Source organism: Astyanax mexicanus, chromosome 8 (genome assembly GCF_023375975.1).
Source record: "Astyanax mexicanus isolate ESR-SI-001 chromosome 8, AstMex3_surface, whole genome shotgun sequence".
NCBI lineage: Eukaryota > Metazoa > Chordata > Actinopteri > Characiformes > Acestrorhamphidae > Astyanax > Astyanax mexicanus.
This window is the reverse complement of record NC_064415.1, coordinates 52094616-52111964: the sequence shown is the minus strand read 5'-3', so window position 1 is coordinate 52111964 and position 17349 is coordinate 52094616. Positions and strand designations below refer to the sequence as shown.

At 39.4% G+C, this 17349-nt stretch overlaps 1 protein-coding gene across 1 annotated transcript in view; it reads right to left on the bottom strand.

Annotated features, from left to right (window-relative positions):
* carmil3 (capping protein regulator and myosin 1 linker 3) overlaps window positions 1–17349 on the bottom strand; it is a 178956-nt gene that overhangs the window by 100062 nt on the left and 61545 nt on the right. The window contains exon 6 of the mRNA XM_022677949.2: window positions 15387–15481. Within this exon, the coding sequence (XP_022533670.2) occupies window positions 15387–15481 (95 nt within the window). The remainder of the gene's footprint in view (window positions 1–15386; window positions 15482–17349) is intronic.

Genomic DNA, 17349 nt, shown 5'->3' with positions numbered 1-17349 from the left:
TTCTGTCATGATTTGTTCAGCCGTGGTTTTATGTTTTTTTGGATACAATCCGGGTTAGCACCCGAACATCCCTTTCAGACAGCTTCCTCTTACAGCGTCCACAGTTAATCCTGTTGGATGTGGTTGGTCCTTCTTGGTGGTATGCTGACATTACCCTGGATACCGTGGCTCTTGATACATCACAAAGACTTGCTGTCTTGGTCACAGATGCTCCAACAAGACGTGCACCAACAATTTGTCCTCTTTTGAACTCACCCATAATGTTGTGTGCATTGCAATACTTTAAGCAAAACTGTGCTCTTACCCTGCTAATTAAACCTTCACACTCTTACTGCTCTTACTGGTGCAATGTGCAATTAATGAAGCTTGGCCACCAAGCTGCTCCAATTTAGCCATGAAACCTCCCACACTAAAATGACAGGTGTTACAGTTTTATTGTCCAACCCCTGTGTAACGATTACTACAGAGTAGTAATGTGTTAACTAGTTTTCAATATTTTAATATCAAGCACTAATATACTGAGCAATAGAAAGGATAGCTATAGGCCGGTCAGAAGATACCAGGATCGTCTACGGAGCCCAGGACAACACCACGTGAGAAACAACACTGCACCACGTCTCTGGAATTTGGAGCTTAGTGGAAGCCTCCATTTATTGAAAAGGTAAGTATGAATACTATTATAATACTATTATAATAAAAGAAAATAAAAAACAAAAAGATATAGAATATTCAATATGAATAATACCAATATTATCTTTCCCTGATGTTGTATGTGATACTATTTATATTACTACTACCCGGGTAGGAAAATCTATAATAATAATATATTTATATATATGCAAAATATCAATATCAACCTCAGTATCAATATCAGAATATCCCTTTTTCACCAGAATACCAAAATAAAATAACAATAATATTAGTTAGATTCTGTAAATTCAAGAATTAAGTTCAATTAAAATAATAACACAATATACATATATCAAAACCACAACAATATAAAGTTCTTTTTTTTCACAGGTGGGAGTTGGAGTTTGAAGTGTGGGTATGTGCACAGAGTCCAGTCTATGGCATGGTGAGTATTTCTCCTACCGCTCTGAAGATGAATAAAGGTTCAGCAATAAGGGAAAAAAAAGGGGGTTTCACAGATCAGAGTTGTCCACAGTACTTGCAAACAGCTTTCAGGGTCGAAGTCCAGGGAGGCTCGCCATCAAACGTAGGAACGAGGGAATCCAATTCGAACTCTAGTCAAAAAACCTGACCTATAATAGGTCATAAAACTCAGTCAGTATCAAAGTTTAGCTCTATATGAACAGATATCAGCTCTAAACACAATAATTCACACTTAACTACACATTCACAGTATAACTGAACACATTTACAACATTTTAGGATTTATGTACAGAGAAACAAAGGTAAATGCACCGCTTGTCACACAAGGGGTTAAATTTCTGCAGCGCGGGTCCGTACTGCGCGCGAATTTGTGGCGCGCACTTCTCTCGGCCACACACGGCCCAGCCTGTGGCTAAACAGGCTGAAAAATACCCGAAAAGTGTATAAATACGCACTCTCTACCTCTACAGATCCCACTCCTTGCTTAGTTTCACTTATAAGAGTCAAAGATAATTTTAAACAGTTATATTGACTCGTTTAAGCGCTGGCATCGCTAGAATTCCATAGAAAATACTTGTTAGCTTAGCATAGTCGTTAGCTTAGCGTAGTCGTTAGCTTAGCATAGTCGGCTAGCTTAGCATAGTCGGCTAGCGCCGTAAGTATTAAAGTAACTCACCGATGCAGAAAAACCTCTGTGTATCAGGCTAATAAGCTCCTCATTCACCACAAACTGCGTCTTGGCTCCACCAGCTCAGCGTTTTAGAGTAGATGAGAGTTATTACTGATAATAATAAGGTTTCTATCACCTAAGTTTGGCTTGTATCTAGCTTTCTGTTAACTTTCTTCCAGCATTCACCTGCTCCTGACGGCTGCTTGACCCAAAAGGAAGTGCTGGGTCAGGGTCAACAGTATTTCCCACTCATGTCAGCGTAATACGATCACCCTATTGGCTGCAATAGGTGACGTGCTACTAAAACAACAAAGTATTCCCAAAAATATGAAAAATAATTATTTATGGATTAAATAAAGTTTATTTTCCTCTAATATTTGTGTCTGTATTTATTTACATTATTTTCCCAGCTCCTTATTTAATTGACTTATTTTATTTATTGTGTTTTTATTAAGAATTAGCTATTCTTAATTGTAACAGACTATATATTAATTATGTGCCCTTTTTAATAATAAAATGTACTTTTTAAATAATTCAGACTTTTATAACCTGGGTTACACCCTCCCCGCTTGAACGTATGCACGTCCCGGTGCATCTGTATGGCTGTGCAGTAACAGGTTTGGAATGGGAACAAGGTAAGTAATCAGGTTCTGGAATGTCTCTCAAAGCTTCGGTAAACGCTGTGCTTAGGCCATGGAATAAAGACTGAACCATGGAGACAACTGGGTTTCCAAACTGAGCATAGTGCAGGCGCTCAGGTTGCTCTCTTTTACGGTTAGACCGTCTGACACAATCTGATTCACCAGAGTCAGTGTCTTCACTCGATTCACTTTGCTCAGCTCCAGGCAGAACATCTTCAGTTTCTCTTTCAGCTTCTATTTGTGTACTTGAATCTTGGTCTAGGAATTGGGATGACATTACAGGTACATCGTTTGCAGGTAAGTTATTAACAGAAAAGTTCTCGTCAGGAGAGTTCTTTTCAGGTGAGTTTTCTTCAGGTGAGTTTTCTTCAGGTGAGTTCTTTTCAGGTGAGTTTTTTTCAGGTGAGTTCTTTTCAGGTGAGTTCTTTTCAGGTGAGTTCTTTTCAGGTAAGTTTTCTTGTGTTTCTCTTCTCACAGGTACCTCATAAATAGTAGTGAAACTGGTGGGTCTGACTACTGGTCGATCTGTGACTCTGTAGTGTAGAAATTCATCATCAAAGGCCAAATCTTGGTCTACTGGTTCTTGTTCAACAGATTGTCGTGTTCTGGGTTTTTGTTGGGGTTTCGGAACAGGTGGCTCCGCAGCAGCATCTGGCAAGAAATTGCAAGGAAGAAGCAGATCTCTATGCAGAGTTCTCAGCGGACCATCTGTAGTTTCCGGCTTGACTGTGTAGACTGGGAAGTTTTCGGCCTGTTTAACCACTATGTGGATGTCTGGCTCCCACTTATCAGCAAGTTTGTGCTTTCCACGGAGTCTGACTGCCCTTACAAGGACTCGGTCACCAACTTCTAGTTTAGAGGCAGTGACATGCCGGTCAAATCTGGTCTTGTTAGCTTTTGCAATTTTCTCTGCACTTTGCTGGGCTAACTTGAAGCTTTCGTCAAGACGTGACTTGAGATCTTGGACGTACTGGGAATGTGACTTATAACGCTTATCCCTCAAGGGCAAGCCAAATGCTAGGTCTACAGGTAGTTTTGGCTGTCTTCCAAACATTAATTCATATGGGGTATGCCCAGTCACATCATTCTTTGTGCAGTTGTATGCGTGCACCAAGGGCTTGACGAATTGTTTCCACCTTGACTTGTCTTCCTCGCTAAGAACTCCAAGGAGATTTAGCAGAGTTCGGTTGAAGCGTTCCACAGGATTCCCGCGAGGGTGATATGGCGTAGTACGTGACTTGCGAATTCCCATAATCTGACATAATTCCTTAATGACATGTGATTCAAAATCTGGACCTTGGTCACTATGTAGACATTCAGGGATGCCGTAATGAACTATAAAGTTTTCCCAGAGGCATTTCGCAACAGTCTGAGCTTTTTGGTTTGGTGTGGGAATCGCTACCGCGTACTTCGTGAAATGGTCTGTAATCACGAGGACATCCTTGGTGTTGCTTCGGTCGGGCTCTATGGACAAGAAGTCCATACACACAAGTTCAAGGGGTCTAGTCGAAGTGATGTTCATCAAGGGTGCTGCTCTTTCTGGTAAAGTCTTCCTTCGGACACATCTGTCACAGGTCTTGATTTTTCTTTCTACATCATCAGACATTTTCGGCCAGTAGAATCTAGACCTTGCCAAATTAAGTGTCCGTTCCATTCCCATGTGACCCATGTCATCGTGTAGACTTTTGAGAACAACAGCTCTTGATGGTTCAGGTAAGACCAGTTGGTAAGTAGGGTTGTCTCCATCCAAGCGCTGACGATATAAGATTTTGTTGTACAATCTTAGCTTTTTCCATTGTTTTAGGAAATGGGTGACTTGTGGCAGCTCTTCTCTGACCGCTGGAGAAATTGTCTCTCCTGTCTCCATCTGGTGAATGATTTCCCTCAAACACGGATCGGCTCTTTGTTGGTTCTGGATCTCTTCTTCGGACATTTGTGGAATTACGGGCAACCCACTTTGTTCTTCGTCAACGAAACCATCTGGAATGGAACCTGAAGAAACGACCAGAGAATGTATATGTGCCACCATGTCATTGTCTTGCTGACATTCGTCCAATGTATGTCTGACAAAATGCTTTTCACAGATAGCTTTCACGACATCTTGGCTCACGCAAACATCTGAACCCTCCAGGTGAGTATTAGCAAACTGCTGGATTCGTTCTTGCTCTTTCCTGGAAACAGCATCATTGGTCAACTCACCATGGGGCCTTCTGGAAAGACCATCAGCATCTCCATTTTGTTTCCCAGCCCTGTATTTAAGCTTGAAGTTGAAGGTCGACAGCGTAGCTAGCCACCGGTAGCTTGTGGCATCCATCTTAGCAGTAGTGAGGATGTATGTAAGAGGGTTACTATCAGTCACGACAGTAAATGGACTTCCATACAAATAGTCATTGAATTTTTCAGTGACCGCCCACTTGAGTGCCAAAAATTCAAGCTTGTGTGCAGGGTACTTAGATTCACTTCTTGATAACCCTCTGCTTGCATAGGAGATAACCCTCATTTTTCCTTCTTGCTCTTGGTACAATGCGGCTCCCAGTCCAGTAGTACTGGCGTCAGTGTGAAGGACATATGGAAGCTGGGGGTTCGCAAATCCTAGGACAGGTGCTGAGGTGAGTTTTTCAATGATTGCCTGGAATGAGCATTCACACTCAGGAGTCCAGCGGCTACCAAATGGTTGTTTCGGATCATGATACTGTTTTGGCTCCTTCTTGAGTTGGCTACTTCTCCTCAAAGGTGGGTATCCAACAGTTAGGTTGGTGAGTGGTCTAACAATACTAGAGTAGTTTTTTATGAAACGTCTGTAGTAGCCTGAAAAACCGAGGAAGGATCTCAGTTCTTTTAATCCTTTGGGTCTTGGCCATGTTTTTAGGGCTTCTACTTTGTTGGGATCAGTCTCAACTCCATCCTGCGATACTATGTGGCCTAAGTATCGGACAGAAGTTTGAAAAAACTTACATTTAGTTGGAGAAAGCTTCAAACCATATTCTTTGAGACGATTTAGGACTTTCAGCAACCTCACTTCATGCTCCTCTAGAGTCTTGGAGAAAACAATCAAGTCGTCAAGAAATACAAGGACTTCTTTCAGGTTCATGCCGCTCATACATTTTTCCATCAAGCGTTGGAATGTGCTTGGTGCGTTTGTGATCCCTTGTGGCATTCGATTGAATTCCCAGAATCCAAGGGGACACACAAAGGCAGTCTTTGGTTTGTCAGTCTCTTCAACCTCAATTTGGTAGTACCCAGATTTTAAGTCCAACACCGAGAACCATTTTGACCCTGTGAGTGTGGAAAAGGTCTCCTCTAAGTTTGGAAGAGCATACGCGTCTTTAACTGTCTGAAGGTTCAGCTTCCTGTAGTCTATGCATAAGCGAACATCTCCATTCTTCTTCCGCACGACTACTATGGGAGATGAGAAAGGTGATTCAGACTCTCTGATTATACCAGCCTGCAGGAGCTCTTGAAGATGTTTGCGGACAGCTTCTAGATCTTGTGGGTGAATAGGTCGAGCTCGATGCTTGAATGGAGTCTCATCAGAGAGTTTTATGTGATGCTTGACTCTATTAGTTCTTCCATAATCTAGGTCATTATGCGCAAAGACTTCAGGCAAGCTGCTCAGCTTTTGTGTGACACGCTCTTTCCACTCAGTAGAGATAGGAGAACCTTCAAAGTTAAAGCTCAATTCAGGACTGACTGATTCAGATTCAGCTGACCTGGACGGCTGGGGTAATAAAGCCTGAACTGCATTAAGTTCAGCAATGATGCATTTCTGGGGCATTACTATATCATGTCCAGACTCATTCTTTAACATCACAGGTACTTTTTGGTATGACCTACTAGGGATGCTCATCAAACAGGGCTTTACTAATAGTCCTCCAGGCAAAGTGGAACATGTGGGATGTTCTAAAACAGCCATAGTTCCAAACATCTGCTGCTTGACTGAAATACAGCCTTCTAAGACCACATCTTCTCCAGCAGGAATGACTTGAGAGTTCTTGCTGTGGAGTTTGACTAACCCATGAGTGAGGTTTTGTTGTTGTTCAAGTCTTGCTTTGAGTATTTTCAATACGGCTTTATAACCGTACGAACTGGAATTGTACTCTCTCACATTCTGTTCATTGATGGTCATATACAAGACATCCAAAGTGTTTGTGCCAATGAGGACTTGGGGTTGAGTGTCAGAATTTAGGTCTGGAACAACCAAGGCTAGTGTTGGTACTTCCACCTCTGCTCCAGCAAATTCTTCAGGAAAAGTGATACTCAGGTCTACATACCCCAGGTAAGGCACCGTCTGTCCATTAGCTCCTTCCACTTCCAACAGGTCACCAAGTGAGTTCATCGGGTGTGCTGGTAGTTGTTGGTCGAAGAATGATTGGGAGATTGTGGTTACCTGGGAACCAGTATCAAGTAGACAGTTTGTCTGAATTTTTCCAATTTTCACTTGAGCTGTGCATTTGGTTCCTATCAATCCTTTAGGTATAAAACAGGGTTGTCTTGTTTGTGCACATTTTAGTGAAGCTCGCTGAGTATGTGGTTTTTTAGCTTTCTTGGTGGTGGGACGAGAATGATCTTCAGTTCCTGGCTGTCCCATGACAGAAACTGGCTTCAGTTTAAAGGGTTTTGTTCATCTTCCCATGCTCTTTGTTTCTCTCTTAACTCTCTTCTCTTGGCAGCGACTAGAGCAGGGTTAGCTTCAGCCTCACAATTAGCCACAATGTGTCCATCTTCTCCACAGCGAAAACAATACCAGGGCTTGGGCTTTTCACTGGTGTTTTTCTTAGCCAAAGTCTTTCTCTCTTTCTTCTGTGCATGGTCAGGTTTTGTAGGTCTAGGTTGTCTCAGTGGTTCTGATGAAGATTCAGGCTTCACACAGGTTTTTCTTTCACTTTTCAGTTTCAGAATGGAGGTTAGTTGGCTTTTAATTTGAGCTAGTTCTTTCCTCAGTTCACTCATTTCAGTGGAAACTGGCTCAACTGGAACTACACTACTGACTACACTACGGTTGCACATAGTGTGTGTGTGCACTGAAGTTTTCTGTTTAGCTACGCTTAAGTGCTGTTTCCTTCTTGCAACTTTAGCTTCATGCTTGTTTTCCGCTGTGCGCAGTAACAGCAGCAACTCAGCGAATGGAGGGGGGTGTTTTATCTTGTGTTCTAACTGCAGGTCTGCCAGTAAACTATCATTCCAGCAGCCCCTACAAAACTGCTTGAGGAGATGCTGGTTCATGTCACGAGCCAAAACACCACCTGCTCTTTCAGCTTGACTCAGTGCAGACTGAAGACGTTGCAGGTATGCTGAAGGCTTTTCTCCTGCATCTTGAAGAGTACTCATGAACTGTGCAAACAATTCTTCTCCATCCTCTACAATACCATAGGCTGAATCTAATAGCTGCAAGTATATTGTGGCTGCAGACTCTGGACTGATGTGCTTGATTATGTCAGCAGCAGGGGACAGAAGACTTTCAAGAATCCTGCGTGTTACTTCTCTATCATGGACTGATGGATCGCTGAGCATCAGCCCGACCTGAGAACGCCATGTGTCGTAGTCGACCTCGCTGTATGGCTTTGGAACTTTGCCAGAAAAGATTCTCAATCTCACAGATGAACCAGCGAAGGGAGATTTATCTTCACTTCTCACGATGTGCTCCACTATTACTTTCTGCACTTCAGGTGGATTGAGTGTCATAGAATCAAGCAGTGGAACTGATCTGTGCTTAGGAGGCGACAAGGAATTTGCAGAATGATGGCTCCTGCTGTCATCAGAGGTAGGTTTCAGGTGAGCACCAAATAGGGCTTGGGATTGAGATGCAGACAGGTTTAGCTCTGATGTTTGGTCGGGGCTTGCTGCAGGACTTTTCTGTTCAACAGGCTCAGATGAGTCAATGATTTCACCAATGTGATCCAGGGCTTCTTTCAGGACTGCTTCTAAATCCCTCCCACTTAGTTTAGCTACTCTCTGTAGCTCACCTACATAAGTGTGAGTGATCTTACTACCCGCCCCCTGACAGTAAACGTCCGCTAATGCTCTTACGCAGCATACAGTATTTGAATCGTTGGCAAGTGTACAACGGTAGGGTAGAAGGGGTTGTAATGTCTGCAAAGCAGAACCAGAACTGTATTCTACAATTACTTGTGAATGTAATTCAGAACTAGTGTCATCTACTTTTAGTGTCCTATTTATGGCACCATTTTCTCTCAAGAATGTAAACATCTCTTCATCACAGTCTGACCCAGTTAATCCACTAACAACCACAGAATTAGGAACTTTTACACCATTACGTTCAATGAACTCCATTTTTAGGGTGTGAATCAACTTAGCTTGGTTAGACAGTTGTGCAGTGTGGTTCTTTAGTGTGTGTTTAATGGAGATAGGCTCCTGGCTGGCTCGCCAAGTTTTTTTGTAACGATTACTACAGAGTAGTAATGTGTTAACTAGTTTTCAATATTTTAATATCAAGCACTAATATACTGAGCAATAGAAAGGATAGCTATAGGCCGGTCAGAAGATACCAGGATCGTCTACGGAGCCCAGGACAACACCACGTGAGAAACAACACTGCACCACGTCTCTGGAATTTGGAGCTTAGTGGAAGCCTCCATTTATTGAAAAGGTAAGTATGAATACTATTATAATACTATTATAATAAAAGAAAATAAAAAACAAAAAGATATAGAATATTCAATATGAATAATACCAATATTATCTTTCCCTGATGTTGTATGTGATACTATTTATATTACTACTACCCGGGTAGGAAAATCTATAATAATAATATATTTATATATATGCAAAATATCAATATCAACCTCAGTATCAATATCAGAATATCCCTTTTTCACCAGAATACCAAAATAAAATAACAATAATATTAGTTAGATTCTGTAAATTCAAGAATTAAGTTCAATTAAAATAATAACACAATATACATATATCAAAACCACAACAATATAAAGTTCTTTTTTTTCACAGGTGGGAGTTGGAGTTTGAAGTGTGGGTATGTGCACAGAGTCCAGTCTATGGCATGGTGAGTATTTCTCCTACCGCTCTGAAGATGAATAAAGGTTCAGCAATAAGGGAAAAAAAAGGGGGTTTCACAGATCAGAGTTGTCCACAGTACTTGCAAACAGCTTTCAGGGTCGAAGTCCAGGGAGGCTCGCCATCAAACGTAGGAACGAGGGAATCCAATTCGAACTCTAGTCAAAAAACCTGACCTATAATAGGTCATAAAACTCAGTCAGTATCAAAGTTTAGCTCTATATGAACAGATATCAGCTCTAAACACAATAATTCACACTTAACTACACATTCACAGTATAACTGAACACATTTACAACATTTTAGGATTTATGTACAGAGAAACAAAGGTAAATGCACCGCTTGTCACACAAGGGGTTAAATTTCTGCAGCGCGGGTCCGTACTGCGCGCGAATTTGTGGCGCGCACTTCTCTCGGCCACACACGGCCCAGCCTGTGGCTAAACAGGCTGAAAAATACCCGAAAAGTGTATAAATACGCACTCTCTACCTCTACAGATCCCACTCCTTGCTTAGTTTCACTTATAAGAGTCAAAGATAATTTTAAACAGTTATATTGACTCGTTTAAGCGCTGGCATCGCTAGAATTCCATAGAAAATACTTGTTAGCTTAGCATAGTCGTTAGCTTAGCGTAGTCGTTAGCTTAGCATAGTCGGCTAGCTTAGCATAGTCGGCTAGCGCCGTAAGTATTAAAGTAACTCACCGATGCAGAAAAACCTCTGTGTATCAGGCTAATAAGCTCCTCATTCACCACAAACTGCGTCTTGGCTCCACCAGCTCAGCGTTTTAGAGTAGATGAGAGTTATTACTGATAATAATAAGGTTTCTATCACCTAAGTTTGGCTTGTATCTAGCTTTCTGTTAACTTTCTTCCAGCATTCACCTGCTCCTGACGGCTGCTTGACCCAAAAGGAAGTGCTGGGTCAGGGTCAACAGTATTTCCCACTCATGTCAGCGTAATACGATCACCCTATTGGCTGCAATAGGTGACGTGCTACTAAAACAACAAAGTATTCCCAAAAATATGAAAAATAATTATTTATGGATTAAATAAAGTTTATTTTCCTCTAATATTTGTGTCTGTATTTATTTACATTATTTTCCCAGCTCCTTATTTAATTGACTTATTTTATTTATTGTGTTTTTATTAAGAATTAGCTATTCTTAATTGTAACAGACTATATATTAATTATGTGCCCTTTTTAATAATAAAATGTACTTTTTAAATAATTCAGACTTTTATAACCTGGGTTACACCTGTACATATGGACATGTTGTATCACTACCCCTGCTGGAACATACAGTACAAATTAACCAAGAAACCACACGTCAACCATCCACACAGGTTAGCTGAGCATGCTATGATAATAAAGCTAATGTATAAAGACTTGCTGTTGATGCACAAGCAAAATAAGATGCCTCATCTTAATTTAGGCTTACAAGACCTACTATAGACCCAGACCCTTTTCCAGCGGAAATGATGTGAGAAATCCAATCACACTCATTCACTGAATATGCATTTAAAATTGCAGGTGTGAATGGCTACAGCTTCAGTTTCTGAATTATTTTCTCTGATTTATAGGTTTATGTTTGAGTAAAATGAACATTGTTTTTTTATTCTATAAACTACGGACAACATTTAACAAAAAAGAGGCAGAGCTTTCAGACCTCAAATAATGCAAAGTAAACAACAAGTTCATATTCATAAAGAGTTTTAAGAGTTTAGAAATCAATATTTGGTGGAATAATCCTGTTTTTAATCACAGTTTTTATGCATCTTGGCATCATGCTCTCCTCCACCAGTCTTACACACTGCTTTTGGATAACTTTATGCTGCTTCACTCCTGGTGCAAAAATTCAAGCAGTTCAGCTTGAAGGTTTGATGGTTTGTGATCATCCATCTTCCTCTTCATTATATTCCAGAGGTTTTCAATTTGGTCAAATCAAAGAAACTCATTTTTTTAAGTGGCCTCTTATTTTCTCCAGAGCTGTATATGTTTTGAAAACATTTGTAGTCATGTTTTATGTTCAAACTGTATCTTTTAATAAAATGTTGGGTTTTTGTTTTGGGAGCTTTTCCAATTGGCCTCTTGCAGCAGCTATTTGCATACAGAGCATGTCCTTCATTCACTGACACGCACCGTCAGTGTGTAGTCAATCCCCTCCAGGCTATGTTAGGTAAAGTTGTAGTTCATATGTACAGTAATTATTTACATTTAATTACTATACCTTGCCTCCACAATGTAAGATATAAGAGCACGTTATCATATATATATATAGTTATATATATATATATAGTTATATATATATATATATATATTACATATTAATCTACAATGCAATAAATAATTGAGATGAAGAAAAACATTGAATGAGAAGGTGTGTCCAAACTTTTGACTGATACTGTATATCCTTCTGAGACCCGGACGTTTGCTTAGTGTGCATTATTAATTTCTTCTAGCTATTTTGTAGGACCAAACAAGTATGAAAACCTAACTTTGTCTTTGTAAAGGAAGGAAAAACCTGTATGTATGTCCTCATATTAAAATTTTAAAATGTATTTTTGCTATTTGAAGGATAAGAAGGACCCAATTAGTCCAAAAACTAAATTTTAGCTTTCTCCAAAGAGTAAATAACCTAGTTTCAAACATACACTGATACTTTTTTACCTGTCCCATGTTTCTGTTTGGACTGGCTGTAGAAACTTTTGAATGGGATTCCCACCATCTTGTTTTCAATCATTTAAGTGCAATGTTGTTATTTGACCACTAGATAGTACAGACAGTGTCTCCACATGAGGCTAAAGGTCAACAGTTTAAAAAAATGAAGTATAATCGTGCAGAGAAGCAGAAACGCAATGTCCCCGGATGAGGACGCTGGGTCTCAAGAGGATATACAGTATAAAATACATTTTGTTTCAAGGTATAATAATTAAAAACAAAACAATACATTAGCTTAATAAACATGCAGTTTTCGATAAAGTATCTTACATTTTAAGTTTAATTAACTCAAGTTTTCAGTAAATATTTTTTTTTAAAATGTGACCAAATTGTAAAACTTTAATGAAAAGGTAGCCAATTTCCTCAAATAATTTATAGAAACTCAACTCAATCAGTCTGAAGACTTATTCAGCCTATTGGTTTAGCATGTTGCTTCACTGCATCATAATTAATTAATTAAGTTTAGGCGATCTCAGCTCGAATAGTAGCTTGCCACTCTGTTGTCACGTCTCTTGCCACTTGTCGCTAAATTGCTGCTTCAGATTGTGTCCTCTCATAGGAAATTACTGGTCACTTGCCGCTCCGTCTCCTGCCAGTGTAAATACAGGGTTAGAGACCAGACAGTTCTGGACGCGGCCAAGGTCAGTCATTCAGTTTTGGACTGAAGGACTGTGCAAACATTTACGCTGGACAAACACGGTGTTACGGGAGAGGGTGGTGTTGGATCCAAGTGCAGAGCAAAATGGTTGTTTGTTTTTGTGTTTATTTATTTGATTTATTTATCTTCAATTATATATGTTTCCCTATTAATATATATGCACCCCTATTAATCTTAATCATTTTTAGTTCTAAATATTTGGGTGTTTGCAACAGCCATTTCAGTTTGATATATCTAATAACTGATGGACACAGTAATATTTCTGGATTGAAATGAGGTTTATTGTACTAACAGAGAATGTGCAATATGCATAATTTGACCGGTGCAAAAGTATGGGCACCCTTAACATTTTATTGATTTGAAAACTCCTAACTACTTTTTACTGACTTACTGAAGCACAAAATTGGTTTGGTAACCTCATTGAGCTTTGAACTTCATAGCCAGGTGTATCCAATCATGAGAAAATGTATTTAAGGTGGCCAATTGCAAGTTGTTCTCCTATTTGAATCTCCTCTGAAGAGTGGCATCATGGGCTCATTAAAACAACTCTCAAATGATCTAAAAACAAAGATTGTTCAACATAGTTGTTCAGGGGAAGGATACAAAAAGTTGTCTCAGAGATTTAACCTGTCAGTTTCCACTGTGAGGAACATAGTAAGGAAATGGAAGACCACAGGGACAGTTCTTGTTAAGCCCAGAAGTGGCAGGCCAAGAAAAATATCAGAAAGGCAGAGAAGAAGAATGGTGAGAACAGTCAAGGACAATCCACAGACCACCTCCAAAGAGCTGCAGCATCATCTTGCTGCAGATGGTGTCACTGTGCATCGGTCAACAATACAGCGCACTTTGCACAAGGAGAAGCTGTATGGGAGAGTGATGCGAAAGAAGCCATTTCTGCAAGCACGCCACAAACAGAGTCGCCTGAGGTATGCTTCAATCCTGAAATATTACTGTGTCCATCAGTTATTAAATATATCAAACTGAAATGGCTGTTGCAAACACCCAAATATTTAGAATTAATAATGATTAAGATTAATAGGGGTGCCCAAACTTTTTCATATGACTGTATAATCATTTGTTTATTTGATTATTTGAGTTATTTATAAATACGTTTTAATAGTGTTTGTATCAAAAAAAGGATGTGCTTGTGGAATTTGGTTTGGTTCTTCACAGAGGAGACTGGAAAATGAGGTGCAAAAAAGGGCGGGAAACGAAAAAAATGGGAAATGCCACAAAATGGCATGTACATAATCAAAACTCAAGCTCAAAACTCAAAAAAACTCTACTTTTTCGCTATCTTTTGAGAACTTTGATATCATTACAGTTTTATGGCTTTCTTTTCATATATATATATATATATATATATATATATATATATATATATATATATACATATATATATTTTTTTTGTGAGCCTTTTGCTTCCTTTGAGATCTTTCCTTGTTTTTTTTTATTTTCTTTTATTTTCTTACACCCTGTGTCACCCCTCTTTAAAGGTGCGAGGATAATGAGTGGTTTGACGTGGGTTCATATACAGTGTTGCACAGGTGTGGCTGGTTGCCACTGATCCCCGCTGGGGATTCTGGGAGTTGGAGTTAAATAAAAACTAAAAAGTACAATCAAAACTAGATAAAGTAGTGTCACACTTTGTCTGTGGACACTTTTGGGTCATATTTTACTGATAGTATTGGGTTTTTAAATATTATAGAAATATGTTTGAAGCACTAGAAGTGAATAATATTGGTTGGGGAAAAGCAAATTGCATGTTTTTTTTTTTTTCTTTGGTTGTGGTGAAAGTCCTTTTTACAACACTTTGAGGAATCAGTGGCAATGATGAGGTCATGTAATTTACTCAGAGACCCGAGAGTGAATGTGAATTGTGTAAATGCATCTGATTATGTGTTTTGAGCAAATAAATAGAGTCATAATGGAAGAATAAAACAAGGAACTTTAGAGAGGTTACTTTTTAGGTGTTTTTCTCAAAATATTTCTTGTAGCTGCATGGATGTAGCTATTTTTAGAAAGAGTTCTGCTCTTTCTAACCATATATGGATTATGTTTATGTGTGAAGCGATTCCTGAGTAATTAAGCTGAGAACACAAGGTGCGATTATTGACGTAAAATCCGTCCGTAGGTTTCTAAGGGTTAAAGGGATAGTTTGCCATAGTCACCCATATGTTGATCTTTTCTTAGAAACAGAAAGGATTTTTTTCATTTGAACTGCTGGAATTAACTTTTAGAAGATAGGTCAGTTGTGAACATGAAGGGATGCACAGGGTCAGCAATACAGCTAATAACATTTTTCCACTTCTTCAACTGGGCTGTACTCATGGTCCTGTGCCGAATGCTGCCTGGGTATAAAACCCTAATAATCTGTAACCCCTGAGCCACCACTGTCCTATAAACAATCCTAATGTTTTCTAATGAAATGCTCGGTATTAATGGTGCTGCACAAATGAATCATATTGCTGCTGTTAATATTATACTTTTTATTAAAACGAACAATAGGAAAATATGAATGTGTTTGAGTGTGTGTAATCATTTTTCCTCACCACACGCCCTCTGGGTCTCCACTGAGGTTTCTGAGTTAGGGGAAAATTTATGACCCCCGTCGGAAACGTCTCCATCTGCTTGGAAGATCGAGGGGCTGGGGGGAAAAAGAGAAAGAGAAAAAGAGAGAGAGAGAGAGAGAGAAAGAGAATAAAAGAGTATTCAGATTTCATTCTTATTGCACTGACATGCTCATACCAACTCAGCATGTGAACACCGGCCTCCGAGCTCTGAAAAAGGATCTGCTACTCAGACAGAGAGAGAGAAAGAGAGGAAGAAAGAGAAAAAGAGAGAGAGGAAAAGAGAGAGAGGGAGGAAAGTGCATCAGTAATGCATCCTCATAACCTCGAGGAGAGATGGAGCCCGGCTAATGCGTCTCTCTCTCTTTCTAATGCTCGTCTCTTTCTCCACTCTCGTTCTTGTGAGTCGCCTGAGATGTGTAGAAAAAGATCTCAGTTTACTTCTTAAGCTTAAAACGACCAGAAAAAAAACTAGAAACTAAATGGCCATAAATGCAGTCGATCTCCTGAGATGTGTTCAATTTCTGAAGTGTCCTTTTAAAGGTATAAATATAAAGCAATAAGACTAATGTAGCTAACAAATAGTATTTTCACCTGGAATGTTTTTCAGTTATGCAGTTGCTTAAAAAAAGTGTTCATACCCCTTGACATTTTTCACATTTTGCAATCACATTTTTTAACCACAGACTTCAATTTTAAGTGATAGACCAACACAAAGTAGCAGCACACAATTGTTAAAGAACAATAGTGAACAAACAACACAATTAAGACCAAGGAACTCACCAGGAGATAAAGTTGTGGGATGAACATATCCCAAGGAAAGCATTCAACAACTGATAACCTAAAAAGACATGGCCGTGCACCCAAACTAACGGTGCATTTACACTGCTCCGTCGCGTCAACGCACATGGTCGCACTGCCCCCCTCCAACTGGTCGCATGTGGGCGTGACAAAGGCGTTCCCTGCGTCGTCCAATTAAATCGTTCTAATAAATTTAAATGCTTTTATACAAGCTATTATAATTTTCTATAAATTAAATATATATATATGTGTATTAATAAATATAAATGTTCGATTGAGCTTTATTACACTGTCTAGTGAGCAGAATCTATCTATCTATCTATCTATCTATCTATCTATCTATCTATCTATCTATCTATCTATCTATCTATCTATCTATCTATATATCTATCTATCTATCTATCTACCTAACTTCCTACCGACCTACCTACCTATATGGATTATGTTTATGTGTGAAGCGATTCCTAAACAATTAAGCTAAGAACACAAGGTTTTGGACGATTTTGGACATGACATCTGTCCATAGGGTTCTAAGGGTTAAAGGGCACAGAAAGGATTTGTCTTTTGAACTGCTGGAATTAACTTTTAGAAGAAAGGTCAGTTGTGAACATGAAGGGATGCACATGGTCAGCAATACAGCTAATAACATTTTTCTAATAACAAATTTAAATGCTTTTATACAAGCTATTATTATTTTCTATAAATTAAAAAAATATAAATGTGTATTAATAAATATAAATGTTCGATTGAGCTTTATTACACTGTCTAGTGAGCAGAATATAGGCTAACAAAAGCAAAGCTATCCAATTAAATTATATAGTAATATTTTAAAAACCCACTAGAGACCCCAACAATCTCTGCAGCCTCTCTCCTCGCTGTATTACTGTGATCAGAGTCCCTGTAAATCAGCAGGGTTTTAATATATAAGGCAGGAAAGCCAGAAACTTCTCTTCCAGGCTTCTCTGGACGCTTGAAAGCGGAACTAAATGTTTTCAGACACTGCGCTGCAGACACGTATCAGGCGAACACCTGCTCTCTGATTGGATAGACGCATCGCGTTGGACGGATTCATTTGCATAAAGTTCAGCTCGGCTCAACTTTTCATCGCATCGCATCCCCCGCTCTCGACGCATCGGACCCATGA